This window comes from Pholcus phalangioides, unplaced genomic scaffold (genome assembly GCF_987345545.1).
Source record: "Pholcus phalangioides strain wild (caught in Gottingen) unplaced genomic scaffold, Ppha-v1.0 ptg000001l_1, whole genome shotgun sequence".
Lineage (NCBI taxonomy): Eukaryota > Metazoa > Arthropoda > Arachnida > Araneae > Pholcidae > Pholcus > Pholcus phalangioides.
The window spans coordinates 13416283-13436428 of NW_028301594.1; the positions used below are offsets into that span (position 1 = coordinate 13416283).

The window sequence follows — 20146 nt, forward strand, 5'->3', positions numbered from 1 at the left end:
TTCCCCTGTTCTGTAACCGCTCCATGCTTTTTATGTAACTGCCAAAAGTAAAGGTGATCATCAAGTGATCTAATTATTACCCAGAATTTAATAAATCAATGCCTTAACTTAGATGCTGCCATAATTTATAACAATACTCACATCGGTTTTGGACATATGTGTGTGTGTGAGACCTATAAAAAGTTAAAACTAAATTTATATGAGATTAACAACTTTTCGTGCCAATATTACAATTTGATAACTCAATTCCATATGTTATGAGCAGAATGTTTTTAAACATGAATGAAGTGTATATTTAACATTGCATTATATGGAAACAAACAAGAGTAACTTTTCTTAAACTTGTTGTTACAGATTGTTTAGTAGAAGCATATCAAAGCGCATGCTATGACATGCCATTTTTTGTACTTACCAAAACATCATGAATTTTCGAATTATCAAGTTGTGATATTGAGGTGACGAACTGACAGAAAATACATAAAATTTGTAATTTTTTTCTTTAATTGAACATCTAGAGATTCATATACTCCACATCACATCATTTCCCACAAGTCTCGAACATTTAAGAGTTAATAAACACATTCATATTTGGTGCATATATCACAGTATACTGGACCCACTACAAATTACAGAAGTTTTGAATTTGATTGTCAAATTTACAATTAAAAGAAAAAAATATATAAACTCCTTTTCCCAAACCAAAAGCGTATCAATCACTTGATACTTGTGATTCATACTCATACATCAACAGATATACCTGGATATATGTAAAAACACACAACAAAATACAATATTCACACATATACTGGGAAATCGGTTCTCAAACATTTGATACTCATCTCCCTAATAATGATATACAAAGCTCTTATAACAAATTAATAAGAAGCCAGATACTCTTGTAAGTTCTTTCCATATACAGATAAAGTTGAGCACTACTACTTAACCATTCATGCACCTCGTACACATCCCTCTACAGAATTTCTAACGAACTGGCACATGCCAGAATGTGCACGTATGTGTTGTGAACATAACCTGAAGATTGTTTCTGTGTAATGCTTGTCATGTGTAGTGTTGCCATGTGCCATCAATTCTTCTAAATATGAGTGAGAAGAATTGATGGCATCACTACACATAACAAGCATTACACAGAAACACTCTTCACGTTGTGCTCACAACACTTACATGCACATTCCGTCATGTACCAGTTCGTTAGAAACGTACTCAAACAAAAAAACTGAATACTGCAATTGTGAATCCGGCTTATATAACAAGCCTCAGATATAACAAACAACATTTTGGTCCCATACCATAGGATGATTTATTAGATTCCGAATTATGAAACAAGATTCTTGATCCCTAGCAGTTTTTTATAACAGGGTTATACCCCCCACCCCACATCCTACAGCAGAGCCCTTAGGCCACAGGCGGAGATAGACTTGGAGGTCTGGGGGGGGGGGGGGCACGTGATGATGATGTCAATCCATATATGCATATATACATTAGATCAGTCAACTTCACCTTTCACGCTGGGGGGGGGGGCGTATCTTCGCCCATGCCTTAGGCTGGTATATTTGACAAGCCTTTAGACCACACTTTCCATTGGCCTCTATATATGAAATTTATATTCTAAAAAAACCAAAAAATGATGAGAATCATCCTCAGGGCTGAATCACTGTTAAGTCCACTCTTGAGGGGTGGGGGTAAAAGAGACATGAACAGGGTTTCACTGTATAACTCAGATAACTGCCATTGGATCATTGTAATGTCCTTAACAAAGTTTGGCAAATACTCAAGGTCAAAAACTATTAAACCAAATAAATAGATGAATGATCACAAGTAATTCATAAAAAATATGCTAGACTTTACCCTAGCTGTGGTGCATACACATTGGGGGGATCACTAGAATAAAATAAATAGACAAACATTCAATAATTGATAAAAATACATTAAACTGATTCCCATAGTTTTATCTGGGATAATAAATGCATTTAAATAAAAATAATTTTCATGCCGTGGCCTTCAAAATATATATATATAGATGCCTCTTATCGATACACAGAAAATGCTTTCCTCATGTTTTTCTTTTTTGCTTCCTATGCTAGATGTATGGGGAAAGTTATTTATACCTGAAATAACTTGCAAGCAGAGAAAGTTAAAACAATGCAACTTGTATTACGATATCGCGAAGTGACTACAAACGATTAGATGACAAACAGCAGTATGTAATATAACTAGAGGGAAAAATAAAACCAAATACTTACATATAGACATCTCCCTGATAGAGAAAAATTTCTATTGAGAAAATTTGTCCCTCCTTTATCCCTTCCAGACTCTGGTGACATAAACGTGGGTTGCTTTTTATGAATGTAGATTTTTTTCTTGTGAGCTGAGGGAGTTAAACCCTGACTTAAAAGATTGTGTAAAATTCGAGTTAAAAATATGGTGAGCCTGAACTTTAAAGGCTTTCATCTTAGACGGCAGCATTCAAAGTTGAACTTTGCAGGGGTTTGGGAGATGATTTCCAGGAGAAAGTGCCTTAGAAAACAGTGTGATTTATTACATAAAATTTGACAATAACATTTTGGAAAAACTTTCATGTGAAGATGAATATACGTTGCATCATCTTGTCAGAAAAAATTTGAACAGTATTTCTTTACAAAGAAAAAAATTGAAAAAATAAAGATTTGCTGTGTGTCTGATGCATTTTTTACATACCAAAACGGCACAAAAACATTTTGAAAATTCCCAAAAATGAACACTTGTTTTATTATACCAAAAGAAATTTACCCCATAAAATTTTGATAAAATTGCACCCAAAATATTGGAATCATTGAAATTTCAAGTGCTAAAATTGTCTAAAACTGTCTTTAAAGGAATACAGAGATGATCATGAAAAGTAAAAATCAAGAGATTGATGATCAATATTTCTGGGAATAATCATTCAAATGCTACAAAGTAAATTTCAGAGACAGAGGGGAATAAATTTCATTAAATAGAATTTTTGGGACAGTGGACAGTATATGAATATTTATTTTTGCATCTTTTCTAATTAATATTTTATGTGCTGCTGATTGTTGTCCCTGATTGCGTAACACTTAACTATATCACTACCTGCGTTGCATAGCTGTAACTCTAAAATTGCAAGTGATTCCCAGTGAGAAGGACTTTCCTTTAAATTCTGTATATTTTGTTGTATTGAGTACATGATTGTAACATCAGCCTCTAAAACTTTATGTATAAACTTTGATCTCAATCTTTTCATACATATGCAACCATTTCTTAGCATTCAAAATTTTGAGTTCATGAAATCAGTCTAAGCATAGAAAATCCATTATACAACGTGTTCGAGAAAGATATTTATTATTCTAAACATTAATAACAAAAATACAAAAAGGTGAAATGAAATGCAGTTTGTGGCAGCAGAATGAAGAAATTAAGGGTTTTCTAGTATCGATTGCTTGAGGTATATGGCGCTAGTTGCTTGGCAGCTGTAATAAGAAATGAAAATGGAGACCAGGCAGGAGAAAAAAGCAGTTTGTATTGTGGTTAGCGAAAACAAAATCAACAAAAACTGTGCAAAGAAAGTTTAGCTGATGTACCATAAAAATTCACCAAGTATGCCTTCAATATATGCATGGATGTAAAAGTTTGAAGACACAGGAAATGTTAAGCATGTGAAACATTGTGGCTGACTATCGATATCGAAAGGAAGTGTCAAGCAAATCAGAGAATCATTCACTCAGAATTCCAGGAAATCGGTGAGAGGTGCTGTGCAAGAACTAGCATTACCAAAATCCACTATTCACGATGTCTTCCACAAAAAATTAAGGTTGCATTGGTATAAAATACAATTACTAAAAGCTTTAAAAGCAGATGATAAGCCATGCCGATATCATTTTGCATGCACTTTGCTGAAGAAGATTGAAGAACATGAAAATTACCTAAATAGAGTGCTTCGTTGATGAATTCACAGTCCATGTGTCTGGAAAGGCTCAATGCCATAACGTTAGGATATGGAGCCCTGAAAATCTACACATTTCAGTCAAACATTCGAGAGAGACAGCCCAAACTTAATGCTTGGTGTGGTCTTTTACATGATGGGTAAATTTTGGTAAATTTTTCTTGGTTGAGAAGACGATTAATGGTGATGTCTACTGGGATTTTCTTGAGTTGCCCATTATTCCACAATTGGTATTATTTACAGTCAAATGTTTTATTTTAGCAGGATGGTGTCCACCTCACTGGACATGTACACATGAATTACTTGGTAGAGTGTTTCTCAAATGATGGATTGGTCACGGAGGTTCAATACATTGAACTCCATGATTGCCCGACATAACTTTACCTGATTTCTTTTTGTGTGATTATATTAAAGACATTGTTTATCAAACACCTGTGTTTCTGATATTTTCATTTTAAAGGATGCAATTAGCACTCATCACTGTTACATTGCAAATGTTAAAAAAACACTCGGCGGGAAAAAGTAAAGACTGAACATTCTCTGTGTCATGAAAGGAGTTCACATAGAGCTATATTGAAGGCACTGTAAAAAAACTGTTAGATTTTTTTCATTCCTTTGCCACAAACTGCATTCCATTTCGCCTTTCGTATTTTTGTTATTAATGTTTAGAATAATAAAGATCTTTATTGGACATGTTTTATTTATATATAAAAAAGTAGAAAAGTTTTCAATTATTGCCATTCAAAGATTCATCAATTAAATTTGACAAATGATTGGCATAAATAAAAATCAACGAAAAATTGAAAGGCTTTTTTTGCGTACTCAGGAAAAAGCTTTTTTAGTCATGTTAATGACAGTAATAACTGCAGTAACAACTCCCGTAATAGTGTGTTTTCTACACTTTTCTTAAAATTCTTCTAGATTGTTCAGCATCAGCACTGATTGTTCTGCGACATACGCCACATATTTCAGCACAATCTGCTTTAGGGGTTATTATCATCAATAAAAAAGAAGAAACTCTGAAACTATTTTTCAAATATATAGGATATCTTAAAAATTCAATGCAAATAGATTTAAAATTTTTTAAATATAAAACTTATAGAAATAAGTGTGAAGAATTTTGCAGTCAGAAGATATCTCTGAAGTTAAAAGAATAAAATATTAAACTAGACAGTGTTTAACAAATTTCTTAAACTCTCTAACAATATACAATTCTTATGTAAATAACAGATCTAGTATTGGTCCCAAAATACTGAGAAATAGACTATGTTTAATGATCCAACGGGTCCTCATATCTAAAGCAAGCTGCAAAATTTAAAGTTTATCAAGACGTGCATGCATTTGAATAGAAAATGGTTAATGCTACAAACACTTGATGAACCAAACCTTTAAGATATAATATATATCCTATAAAAATGCCTAGGTTTCTCCAAGAACAGGAAACATTATTATACACACAAATGTATAAATTAAAAATGCATGTATCACTGATGCAACAACGCATATTTTTTTTGTGCGGGAATATAAATCACAGACCATTCTAATGCTATGACCGGCAGTAAATCAGCTATGTTTGTATTTCCATTTGTCTGACAGTTTTTTCCAATGACTTCAAGAGGATTTCAGAGACTCTGCCACAGTTGGTGTTGGCTGTCTCAGCCGTAGATGTTTTCATATTCTTCAACAAATTTACAGCAATGTCCGAACCAAGGTTGTACTGTGAAAAATTAAGCACATTTTAAATACATATAAATAGCAATAAAAATTTCCAATTTCCATCAATACTTAATAATGGTAATTGCAGTAAAATATTAATCATCTAACCCCTGTGACCAAAACTCTACTAACTCACCAGTTTTCTCACTATAATGCTCCTAATTTGCCTAATAACAAAGTTATTGCATCAGTTCAAAATTTTCTGATTGATGAAAAAGAAGACATTGAAAAGAAGCACGGTGACTTCACAAATACAAATAAGAAACAACAATGCTCTTGAGGAATTCCTTGGGAACAGTATTGACATTGCTACTCATCAGAAATGTTAAAAAAATTTGCAAGTCTGTTAGCAGAAAATGATCATCTCGTCTTCATGTATGTCAAATGTACAGTCAATTATAATCAGTTTTGATGATACTGGACCTCAAGATTGATGTATATTTGATTATCCACCAAGGGTGAGTTCCAATTACTTTGGATAGTCAAGGATTTACTGCACCCTCAATGAGCTGAATCGAATAGAGAGGGAATCAATAAAATTCTAATCACTGAAAATTTGAAAAGGCAAGAATAGTCACTAATAATGTTCTTGATGTATATTTTTAATTTGGTGATATTAACTTCTATAAAACATTTATGGCATGCAGAATTTGATAAACTCCTATACTAAACCCGAAGCTTTTACCGCCCCGGGGCGATATTGCCTACTTTGGGACACATTGGTCAGTTGGTTTAGCGAAATTGTTCTTCAAAATATAGGTCAAACTGGAAATCTGAAAATTATATGGAACAAATTGGGAAAACATCTCTGACTCATCTTAGCACAATTAGTATAATAGAAGGGTCGCAATAGAGCGTTTCCTGTCATATCAAGCATTGACTGTATAACTGCACAAAAAAGTTACTTGGTTGCTTTTAGTCTCATTGTGCATGTTTTTTTTGGTTTTCATTAAAGGATATGATAATCATGAACATTTTTCAGAGAAACCATCATCTCAAAACGAGTTACAGAACATAAATGTTCAAGAAATCCAATTTTTTACTTTAGGAAACTTAATTTTTATCACAACAAAAATTATACTGAATTAATAATTTATAGTCAAAGGAAACAGTTGGAGGGATGAATAATATACAAAACAAACTCACTTGCTCTAAGACACCATAAATAGCTTTAAAAACTGGTTGTTTGTCATTTTGGTACACACCACGATTACCATGGAGGGCTTTAACACCATTTTCTTCGGCTGTTTTACATACGCTTGAATACATGCAGTGATCAGGACGATAGTTCCACTCACAGGGAAGTATAAGTAGCTTCTCTAAAAATGAAACACAGTAGTTAAAAAATGAACTATAATATAACGATTATGCAACCACCAAAATTGACCATCCTATATTTTAAAACACCAAGTTCGACTCGAAAACATAATTTTTTCCACACATTTATCAAATCAAACCTTCCAATAATCATTATTTGGAGGAAAATGAAGTACAGTGGTACCTCTCTATAATGAGCACAGCACCATGGGAGCAAACGTTTTGTCTGCTAACAAGTAGTGTCAATTAATATATAGCAAATTACATTGAGGCCCTGTTTCACAGACATCATGTTCAATACGAAGGTTTCACTTTACAGTTGTGTGGACTATAGAAAGAATGAACATCACTGTTTGGCATGGATTTTTTTGACTAAAGCCTTTTTAACGAGTCATCTGGCGACGACGTGTTATTCCATTACAGTACCATAAAGGGAAATTAATTGATGAGATACAAGATTGGTCAGCAATACTTATTTGTTTAATACCAATAATCAGGAAATAGAGAAAATATTTCATAGTTTTAAAGCAGGTTCTCATTTTCCAATGTTCAAGTATATTTATAGATGACTGAGACACACCCATGTTTCTAAAATTTGCATATTTATTCTTTTGTAAAGACATTTATAAACAAACTCATGCAAGAAAGTAATAAAAGTAAATAACTCAATTTTTTGGAGTTAATCAGCTCAAAGATAAAATTAATAAGGTAAAATGACACAATGATAATGGAATTTTTCATCCAAGTAGAGGTGCTATGAAAATAAAAAGATAAAAATAACTGAGAATTTCAAAAATGTTCAAACAAATTCAGCAAACCAGAAGCATACATGAGTATTCGTAATTCATTCTGATATGATTAAAGAAGGGAAGTGAAAAATATAAATGAACATTTACACTTAGCATTTTGTAAAAAATTTAGATATTATGTGAAATTCTTTTTTACAACTTATTTTTCTTATAAACTGTGTGTGAGTGTATAATTAAATTTTAAACTAAATTACAAAAAAGAAATATTTGATTGATGATAATGAAGAATAAAATATAAATGAATTAATATAGTAGCATTTTTCAACATGCATACATTATTTCCACAGCATATTTGATGTCGCCCACACAAAACTCAGTATTATAAAAATGATAAATTGATACAGGATACATAAGAAAGTCCTTCTTTCTTTTAATAACTTGTGAACAGTTCATCCTGGAAGCATACTTCCAATTAGATAAAGCATCCAAATGATGTGTAACTTCAGATACGTCATTCATATCGCTTATATAATTATTAATAAAAAAAATTATTTTTTTAATTTGGTCACCCTGTTTGAGAAAATCCAAATTAGTAAGTTGTTGATGTAGTTTTCAATGATCATTTTCTGAAAAAAAAATTCACGTTTTTAGGTGCAATAGGGATATCTAAGGGATATATATATTAAGGTGAATAACTGAATTCAAAAGTTTCTGAAAATGAAAGTAAAACTGTATAACAGGCATACCCACATATTCCGTCTCTTCACATGCTATTCTTTCTCTCATTTTCAATGAATTTCAAATTCAAATATCTAAGTGAATATAGCATTTAAAAACATGTTTTTTTTTTCTTTTCTGTTGGGCTTACGAAAAACTGGGCAGTAACTTTCTAATTTGTTTTTTTGGGACAAGGTGTTTAATAACTATACAACTCCTTGCATTATGAATGAAATATCTGAGGTTTAAATATTATTTGGACACTTTTTCCAATTGGAAGTATGCTTCTAGGATCAACAGTTTGTGAGCAGGGCTGTCTTAAGAGCATCATGGTTCCTTGGGCAAAGTAATTTTTCTGAGGCCCTACCAGGCAAATTCTCAAAAATTTCAATCATATCACAATTTTTTGAGAGCCCCCCCCCCCACTTTTTTCTTGAGGTGCTTGGGTGGCCCCATGTCTAAAGACAGCAGTGTTTGCAAATTATTCCAGGATAATGGGGCTTTCCTATGCACCCTGTATGTTGCATAAATAAAAATAGGAGTAATTTTTACCAGGATGAAAATGAAAGATGATATTAATCATGTCTTGATCTCCCCAAACAATCTTGAATTTGAACTCTATCAGTATTGGTTCTAGGTACTTTTCCCAGCCGAATGACCGCATTTTCGTGAGATTCATGAGCATAACACCAGAATTGACACCTGTGAAAAACAAAGGGCAAAAAAATAATATTCAATTAAATAAAATGATAAAAAAATCTTTAGGCCTACATCATCTCTTTACAAACAATATATAATTTCATTTCAATAATTTCAATTCAAACAGCAGAGCAAGTAAAACTATTACAAAGTGTACTCAAAAAGTTCAGTGAATGGCTCAATATTTAAAGAACGCAGGTTAAAAACTTGCACCCACGCATGCACTTTGAGAGATGAATAGAATTGCCACCAGTGTCAAAAATACTAAGATGATGCAGAGTGGCTTGGTCCAACCAATATAATGCACTGAGTGCGATAGTTGATGAAACAATGCAATGAAATGATGAGCAAACACAGTTTTGGTTGCAAAATGGGAAAACTGCGACAGTGACCTACAAAATGTTCATGAAAGTGTATGGAACAGAAGCAGTGAGTAAAAAATGCGTTTACGACTGGTTTAAAGTCTTCCGCGATGGAAAGAAAACTGTTGGTGATGAGCTGTGTTCGGGTCAAACATTAACAAGCAGAAAACCAGTGATCATTGAACAAGTGTGGCAAACATTTGCGGATGATTGGCGGCTGACTTTAATAATTATAGCAGATAAATTGGGGATTAGGCTGTAGACTTCTCTTCATTCCCCAGCTCAAGGGAGCACTGAAAGGCCTATAATTTGTAGACATTTTGGAAAATTCAGTAGGAACGACTATACGGTAAGAATGACATCATTGCTTTGGGCGATTCCAAAGAACGCTTTTGTTGGAAGTTTTCAGCAACTCTACAATTGTTGTCAAAAGTATATTGTAGTTAATAGACATTGCTGCTGTGGTGGTCGAGCGATCTGGCATCACAAGGATCTGGATTAGAACTCCACTGTCCCCACAGTGGTGATTGACTGAAGTTGGTTTTCTATGGTTCCCAACTTCGAGGCTCGAATGTGAGCCAATCTCCTCTTTAAAATGTTTCGCCACAGAGTACAACATTCCTACAAATGGTACAAATACTTGATCATTCACTTCACTTCTGAAATATAGATAGCAGCACTGAAAAAACAGACACAACACCAGATATACACTCAGACTGTTAGGTGCACACACTTACACTTCTGGCACAACTCACTAGGTAGTAAATTGTCCATGGGAAAAATCTGAGTCGTGATCAGTTTGAAAGCTAATGGAGATTACTTCGAATGCTAATAAAGGTATGGTATTTTGTGTGTTTGTACCTTCCATTTGTTTTACTTTCTGAGACCATTCACCAAACTTTCTGAATGCACATTGTACACCCGCCAATCATATATGGAAAGAAATTTTGATAGTGTTATGTATCAATAACACATAATTCATAGGTAGGGAAAAAACACACACTAATGATAAAAATAGGGGTGTGAATTGGGGGAAAAAATTCAATTTGCATGAAGCTTTTTACCTGATAAAAAATTTTCAAACACCAATTAATTTAAATTAATAGAAACTATTTCTTAACCTCATGGAATATATTTAAAAAAAGCAGGGCATTCAAAATACAATGTGGTCCAAAAGTCCTGACACAATTTGAAAAAATCATTAAAACAAGCTATTAAAAATAGAGACAAATTTTAATGCACTTTTAAAGGTAAGGCTTCAAACTTTTTCCCTATTTACTACAAAATTTCTACAATTTCACTTTCAGTGACAAGGAAGACTTCAAGCCTATACAGGATTTCTTGCCATGTTATTTGTAACAGGGGCATCACGAAGAATAGAAGATATAAGTAAAATGGATAGGGGATGAAAAACCTTTTCTTTTAAATACATTAAACTATTTGTCTTCATCTTTAACCGCTCTTTTTAAAATATTTTATCAAAACAGGTCAGGACTTCTAAATCACCCTGTTATTGGAGAAGCTTTTAGATTTTAATCTTAAAAACATGACGTGTCTTATGTTTGTTATAAACAATTTCTTTGTTAATGACCAACTGCAACATTTTTTGTTACAAAGAACAAATTGAAGTTGGTTTTACTTATATGATGATTATAAGACTTGTTAAAAGAATGATTTTATGTGACAAAAACTCTTTAGTACTTCTCTAATAATGTTTTTAATATGTTTTATAATAACTTGTGAATGTTATATTAAATTAAAAAAAACCCTTTCAATTATATTCATAGGAAGAGAAAAAATTAATTCTCCCCCAAATTTGATTTGAAAAACAGACATTTTTCATCAAGTTGAATATACAATGAATTTATTCTATTATTCAACAATACCAACCCAAAGGCTCATAATATGGATGTCTCGCAAATCTATTATACCATCCAGTGGCAAAATCTTCATGTTCAGGTACTAAGGCAGCAATCTGGCTCGAATTCATTTGATTAAAATATTTCCATAAATCTTCTACAGGATGCATAAATATCACATCTGTGTCAATATAAATTAAGGAGTCTATGTGTTGCAGCAATGTCTAAAAAAAATTATAAGCATGAAATAAGTAAACAAAAAAAGGCATAATCATGTATATAATGACATAATAAATGTTTGAAGACAGTTTTAATTAATTATTTAACTGTGATATTCAGGAAAGGTCATACTGCCTTGGAAAAGCTTTCAGGTACAGTCACTAGGTGGGAGAGCAGTAAAAACCATTAATGTGCAGTAAAACCAGTGTTCAATGGAAGATAAAGGGACCAAGAGTTTTTCCTTTTGAATACAGGTTTCCACTTAATAAAGGTTCAATTGACATAAAGTGTAAAATTATTTCACAAAATCTCATATGTAATTGAAATAAAATAAAAATGAATTGAAAATAAATATTTTAAAAATAGATAAAATAAAGTAATGTATACACATTTTTATAGTCTATAATTATACTATATATATTTAGGTTTTAATAGCATTGGTATAAAATGTTTTCCTACACTTTTGTTACTCTGAAATGTCAAAAAAAAAAAAAACCACACACACACACATTTATATTCATTTTTACTTTCCCTAAAATTTAAAATGACTGTCAACATCTGTTGTCAGGTTCAGTTTGTACATTGCATCTATGTTTATGTAATCCTCAGCACCAGGGTAATAACTAGGATTTTTAGGAATCAGAGAGCATGATTTTGTTGAACAGAAAAATTAGATGATGGTGTTTTTGTTTCATCTTAAAATTTGCCGCCGCCCTATAATTTGCATCCTGGGCAATTGTCCCCCCCCCCCAAATTATCGGCTTTGCTTAGCACAGCGATCATGGAAAAGCAGTTTGCATACAATTTTGATAGTCTTGATAAATCTTTTGAAAAGTCTTGCATATCGGAAATCCAACTCTCTTACACTGAATCTCCCATAGAAACGCTTGATTTTCTGAAAAATTTTGTTACAGTTTCAGAAAGCAACTGCTTCACTACACATGACTTATCAAATATAGAAACAGTTTTTGCTAATCTAAGGATGGATGATGTAGAACTCACATTGGCAATCACAAAGGTTCCATAAAAAATTTGGGTAAAGCACTAACATTTTGTATCATCCCTTGCTCGTGAAACATTCAGTGTTTTTGTGAAATTTTCTGTTTAGAAGGTACAATCTTTTTGTTTCAACATTAAACAGGTTGCACTTAATTCAGGTTTTTAACATTTTGGACCAAGACATTTTGCCATTGAAGACAGGTTTCTGCATAAAACACAGGTTTTACCGTATTTAGTTCAAAGTTATATTACTTATGTCATGGATGCTGCTGTTGAACTGTTGAAATGGGCCAGAATCGATCCCACATTTGTGTTAAATGTTATTGAAGCATTTAGAACTTGGTACAGAACTGTAAGCAACCTTCAAACTCCCCTCGTCATCAAAAGTCAGCAAATTCACCCTTCCCCTCCAATGGTGATGTAATACCTGAATGATTGCTAAAGAGTCTGGAATATATAAGAAATAATTTTATGGTCCATTTTATCTATGCTACTCATTACCTGTGTTCAATTTACTTAGCAAAATAGATCTGCTTATTCAAAATATATGTGATAGATCAGGGATAGGTTTCTGACCTCAGAAATCAGCTTAGTATTATAACAGTCAAAAACACTACTACTACTACTGCTAAACCACACATGTACCTCCTCCATATTCCTATGCGGAACCTCTAACAAACTGGTACATGCGGGAATGTGTGTGTACGTGTAGTGAAACCTGACGTGAAGTTTGTTTCTGCGTAATGCTTGCTATGTGTAGTGCTGCCATCTGCCACCAGTTTTTCTAACTATGAGTGAAGTGTAATGATTGAATAATTAATCGTTGTAGGCCTGTTGCTCTCTGTGGCGAGACTTTTTAATGGGGAGATCGGCTCGCATTTGCGCCTCGAAGTTGGGAACCACAGGAAACCAACTTCAGCCGACCACCACTATGGCGACAGTGGGGTTCGAACCCGGATCCTCGCGATGTGAGTCCGTCATTATGACCACTCGACCGCCACAGCGGCTAGTCAAAAACACTGTCAATGATGTGAAATAGATAATAAATTTCATACCTTTCGGGCTGTTATGTTGTGTTGCAAACTACAGTGTGTAAACTACCATGTGTTATGCTGCTGTGTTCAAATAGATTTGGTTAACCTGATAGATATGCTAAATAACAGAACACTTTTGTGTAGATTAAAGTGTTTTATATTTTGAATTATATAATTACTGAGCATTAAATAATTATATATTTTGATATTTTATATAAATTTATCAATCTGCAAAAAATTTTATTCCCTATTAAAAATTCTCTCTCACAGCATCTCTTAATACACTTATTAAACTTATTTCTTCTCACATAAAAATTTCTTAGTTTAGGTCGTATAAATCTAGAGCTTTAACAAGTATTTTTAATCAAAGCAGAGCTGGCAGAACTTGATACCCATAGCACTGTTTTGCATATTTTGACACAGCTTCAATCAGAAAACCATTGTATTATAAATGATAATAAATATACCTTATCGTAGTCAAACTTAGTGATCCTTACTTTTACACTAAGATTAAGTTACAGGAGTTTCTTAAGCATCATATACAAGCCAGCCTTGTCAAATTAAAGGACATTTTAATTTGACGGTGTAAAAAACTGAATTGTAAAAAAATATTTTTTTTTTACAATTTAGATTATGATCATTAGATATATTCTAATTTTTTGCACATAATAAGGATATTGCTTTAAGTATGACTGATTATCTAGATAATTTAATAACAGAAATCAGCATTACATATATGGTGTGAAAGAACTTTTTAAACACATGTGCTATAAAGAGAGTTCAGTAGATGTTTATATCTACACACATATACAAGCAGTTAAAGAAATTTTGGAAGGTCAAGAATAATCTTGGATTGAAGAAAATTAATTCATTCCATAGTTATTTCCAAAAATAATTCTGTAGAGAGTAGGAAATTATTTTACAATCATTATTAAGTATTTATTCTTTGTATAACATAGTCACTGTAAACATTACATGCAATTTAGTGTGTATTTACAATGGGAATTTTTATATTGAAAAGCAATATTTGAGGTTTTTTTGACGTGACAGTTTGAACTGTCAAAAACTCTCATGCGTCAAAAACTTTCCAACCCTGCCTGCTACCAAGCAGGAGGCTGGGATTAGGGGTGCACCCATACAGGCATTTTGTCATGAAAAAGAAATTGCCTATATAGCAAAGCTCGAAAATACATAAGCACCAAATTGCCATAATGATTAAGAAATTGGCATTAAAGTATAAAACTTACTATGTATGGTGTTCACGATCTTGTGGCCTGACTTTCAGATCAATTGAAAGTAACTAAAATTGCATGTTTTGCTGAACAAACCATCAATAAATAAAGGGACAATTCAAGATACAATGAAATTTATTGAAATTTGAGCAGGAAATGGCAAGAGACACATGTTGTCAGCTTGGTCACTAAGATGATACTGAGTTGCGTGTGCAGCCACCCAAGTTGATGGCTGCTCGCCAACGGTCAGGCCTGTCATTTAGGGCCCCCCGGGCCGTTGAAAATACACTAAAAATGGTATATATATATATATATATATATACATACATTGAGTACATGTGCTCTGACCACCCCCTTGGAAAAAGTTGAAATGACGGCCCTACCAACGGTACCCTACTGCCATCTCATGGCCTCAACATAGGGTTACAAAAGAATTGGAAGAAAACTCAAAAATTTTAAAATTTATGTGCTCTACGAAAAGTAACGTTTCTTCCCCCTGAATTTGTGTGAAAGTCAAACCTGGTAAGATAAAGTAAGAGATAAAAAAAATTAAAAATATTTCGTTCTAACCAAATTTCATATAAATCCACAAAACGATGTCATTATGTTGGAAATAAATGTTTTATATTTATCTCTCTCATACTGAAGTACATGCATGTTAAAAAACATTCTTCATATTCTAATACATAAACTCACGGGAAGAAATAGTCGCTGACAGGCACAAGGTTTGAAAAGGTTCCTCCATTCTTTGCCGCTAACTCCTTTGGGGAATGAAATGGGATGAATTTCAAATGAAAGTCTTTCTAAAACATCTTTGGGCCATTCCAAAAGCTAATGAACAACACAAAATGAAAAAATAGAAAAAGATTTAACTGATCAGTCATAATCTTCATCAAAAATACTCAATTATGCACTCTTTTAATTACGATACTTTAGTAAAACCATTCAAACCAGAGGTGCACATTCAGGCCATTCCCTTTCAAATGCAGTGTGCGAAAGGTGTTCTTTAAAAAATACTAATCTGCCCAGAATAATAAGTACAGTGATATCTGACTCACGTCAGTAATTTGTTCCAAGACTAATGATCAAGTCTAGGCATCATTTCCACTTCTAAGAACGTGATGCTAATAGCCTTTGACGTCTTTGTTGAAATGAGGTATACATATGTGTATATTTGGGTCCATACTTGGGGCGATTTAGGACTTTTTTTAATAAAACGGTAGCAATAACCGTTGTTGCAAGTTAAGTTTAAATCAGGTCATTGTGTTTGTTTGTTGTTACATTAACTTTCATGATTAGTTTCAGTAGTGTAGAACATGTTTTGGTTCAAAAAATATTTTCAATGCATTTTTCCCAAAAAATCAGGAAGTTTTTTTAAAAAGCTTATCAAGGTTTGCACGCAAGCACGCACGCACGCATGCGCGCGCACACACACACACACCACAGTTACGTTTAGACATGGGGGGGGGGGTTTCTGATTTACAGAAATGTCAGGTAAGGTTTTCCCCTATAGACTGTCTTTTTTTATTGCCATTATTGTTAAGTACAGCCCAGGTTGAGTAGGTAAAAAAAAATCACATTTGCCTAAACTTTAAACATTATCTCATGTTAGGGCCAATTAGGCACTGTTTTTTGAAGTTATAAAAGGTATTTTCTCATTGTTGCTTTTGAATGCTTACATATGGTATATCATGTACAATCCAATTCCTCGATATAAACAAATTTTATGAGAACTTACATGTGTAAAATACATGTTTTTTTTTCTGGTGTTGATCACATTGATGAAGTTTCAATAAATGAGATAAAAATTGTCAAACCTCTTAGAGTCTGTTGAAGATTGCTACACTTTTGTCCACTAACTTTAACATTTTCTACTTAAGTTAATTGTTTTCTTTTTTTTGAACGTGTGTGTTGTGTGATATTTTCTTGCCAGAGAACTTTGTGATTTTGTCGTAAAGGTTGTGATGCTATTTTTGATCAATTTAGTGATTTCTGAAATGTTTTTAGTCTGATATTTTTGTCTGAATTTTTTTTTTTAAAAAGATTTTTGCTATCTCAAATATAAACTAAGGCATGTAAACATGAGACAACACTCAAAAACTAAACTGTCCCCAAGTTAGGGTAACCGTGCCTAACTTGAGACAAACACCATTTTATTTATTTTTTTAAGTATAAAATGCACACCTGAAATTTTCAAATTATCAGTAAAAAGAGCCTAGACACCCTTCAGAATGTACGTATTTTTTTTAAAAATTTTAATGTCTTATTGAGGAATTGATTTTTCAGTGCAAAGATCAAAATTGTCACAAATATGGGTGCTTGACTGTACCTCATTTTTTACAGCTTTAAAGGGTTTTAAATGATTCTTTTTTAAAGTTAAGAGTTGAGATACACATATGTGTGCTTAACTCAAATGGTTTTAGTAAAGATATTGACCCAAATTCATCCTAAAAAATCATATTTTTTAGGATGACTCGACATAAATTAAGTCAACGTAGTAGGCTACTGTACAAATGTTTGTAATCCACAAGTGGTAGCAGTCTTTCATTTCTCGCCAGAAGACCAAACATTTTGTATCCCCACTGATTTATACTGTACTGAATGTTTTGTAAAAAAAATTCTTATACATTTTCAAGGTGTGTCGAGTTTTTAGCTTTCATTTAAATACAAAAACTGCATACAGGTATGTATTCCATTGAAATGTGAAAAAGAAAAACTAGTGCACATAATGGGTATTCAATAGGCCTACTTACCTTATTTTTTACATTTTCACGGTTTTCTTTGTCTGCCATGATGATGAAATGTAGATGATGTCTTGTTAGAATAGCGGCAGATTTCAAAGCAACCACCGTCAAGTTCAGGCGCTCACCACAGGAAACTATCCCAATAATAATTTTCCCTTTTGCTCTACCAAACCTTGAAAAAATTAGATTATTTACGTTAAACTTGACGAAAAAGTACAGATTACAATACAGGAAAGTTAATCCATGAGAGGGTCTAGCTAATGTTAGAAAAGGGGGAATCACATATTTCTTTCAAACAGTGTAGGCCCTATAACTTTGGTCTATTGCCATGGGAAATTTACCACAGAGTTCTCCCAGAAGTGTATGTACCAAATACTCTGAGTGCTTACATAGTGCTTGTATAGAGTTGTGTCTGATTTCTCAGTGCTGCCATCTACATTTCAAATCATGAGTGAAATGTTATGATCAAGTATTTGTAGGCCTGTTGCTCCCAGTGTCTGAACTTTTAAAAGGGAAGATTGGCTCCAATTTAAGCCTCTAAGAAAGGGATAACCAAAAAAAAAACCACAAAAAAGTTGAACACCAAAGGGGTTCGAACCCAGAGCATTAGACGATAACTGCAACTACTACTAAACCAAACATGCACTTCGTCCACCAGGGTTTAAGCTAGGTAAAAAATTCCTTCAGCAAAAAAAGCAAAAATGAGAAGAAAAGCTTAACAAAATGCTAATGATTGATGGATGGATGTCTACTCATTTTGTACTTCCTGTACATATTTTTTGTGAAAGTGACTATTACTTTCGCATTTGTGAAAAATGCATCCATAGCTTAAACCCTGTTGTCCACATTCCTCTACGGAATTTCTAACTAATTGGTATACGTTGGTATGTGTGTGTGTGCATTCTGTGAACCTAATGTGAAGTTTGTTACTGTGTAATGCTTGTTATGTGTAGTGCTTTCTTTCTTTCAAACTAAAGCACAACTCTGGTCTATATATCATCATGAACAATCTATAACCAAGTGAGTTGTGCTGGAAGTGTGAGTGTCTATCTAACAGTTTGAGTGTGCATCTAGTGTTGTGTCCGATTTTTTAGTGCCGCCACCAATACTTCAAATTATGAGTGAAGTGCAATGATAAAATATTTGTAGGCCTGTTGCTCCCAGTGGTAGAACTTTTAATGGGGAGACACGCTAGCATTTGCACCTCGATAGAACCACAGAGAACCAACTTTAGCTGACCATCACTAGTGCCATCAACTTTTCTAACTATGGGTGAGTAATTGTACCTTTGTAGGCCTGTTGCTCTCTGTGGTGAGACCTTTTAATGGGGAGATTGACTCGTATTTGTGCCTCAAAGCTGGGAACCACAAAAAGCCAACTTTTGCAGACCACAGAAAATGAGCGAAAGACTATATTAGACCAGTAACTATACGATAATGGGAAAAAGGGTGGCAAAATTTGTGTAGTCCACAAGCAACAAAAACCACCTCTGCCTGCAACATTAGTCGAGTGATGCCAGGATTAACCCATAATTTAAATTACTGTGCGTCTTCTATGCCAGATACATAAAGTTTGTGGATTACACATTTTTTTTTAATTCACACTCTAGTTCTTTTCTTTTTAGGAAAAACTCTTAAAGGAGAGAAAATAATTATTTTTCCATCTCACCTCAGCACATCATCCTTGATAACTGCCTTTGCATCATTTGCAGAGGATAAAAACGTTGAGCTCGTCACATAATTTATATCAATACTCTCCAGAGTCTTTTCGGAGTTGGTGATAAAATTTTGCTTGGAGGTTGGTTTATAACTTTTATAAACTAAAAATACACTAAAGAGAAATGATGTAATTAAAAATAAAGATCGAGGTCCGAACTTCATGCCTGGGAAAAACCGCATGACTATTCCTCGGGCGGCGAGTCAATATCATCACCGGGCTTGAAAAACGAATTCCCCGAGGCCTACAGTAAAACTTGAACTCGCGTAAAATGCAGTATTAAAGTCTAAATTCTTCATTACGAGCCTAGTACAAAGAGATTAAAAGAATGTCATGTAAATACTTTGTGTAAACATCAACAAATCAACATATTAGACAGCGTTGACTGGATGGTCTTTTTACCAAGGAGGCCAACAATATTTATTAAGTGACCACGCACTTGCCCCCCCCCCCCAAAGATGAAGTCTCGTATCTCTTGGGACAGAATTATTTTTTCATATTATTTGACTAACTCATCGTTTTAGTGAAAATGTTTAGTTTTTCAAGTGCACTTTAGATAGTTCTCTTTGAAAATTTTCAATTGTGAATTCGTAATTTAACATAAGTTGCACATCAACCGGTTGTTCCCATTCCTTTAAATATAATCACATTAGAAAAAACAATCAAAATTATCAAACTACACTTTAAAAATACATTAAAAATTTTAACAGTTACTGACATTACTGACAATTAGGTACGAAAGGCTTTATGAAACTAAAATTGTAGAGAAAGCTGATATAAAATGTGAGTTTATAGTCGTCACTGAACAGGAAATAAAACACA

General features: G+C 33.2%; 1 protein-coding gene across 1 annotated transcript; it reads right to left on the reverse strand.

The window, feature by feature from the left end:
* Window positions 1-1221: 1221 nt before the first annotated feature.
* Window positions 1222-19739, reverse strand: LOC149089915 (glucoside xylosyltransferase 1-like). The gene is made up of 7 exons (XM_089231008.1): window positions 19277-19739; window positions 17618-17780; window positions 15561-15695; window positions 11412-11604; window positions 9013-9162; window positions 6824-6996; window positions 1222-5678 (listed from the first exon to the last, which is right to left on the reverse strand). Exons 1-7 carry the CDS (start codon window positions 19504-19506, stop codon window positions 5529-5531), a joined length of 1194 nt encoding a protein of 397 aa, XP_089087134.1. The 5' UTR covers window positions 19507-19739; the 3' UTR covers window positions 1222-5528.
* Window positions 19740-20146: the final 407 nt, after the last annotated feature.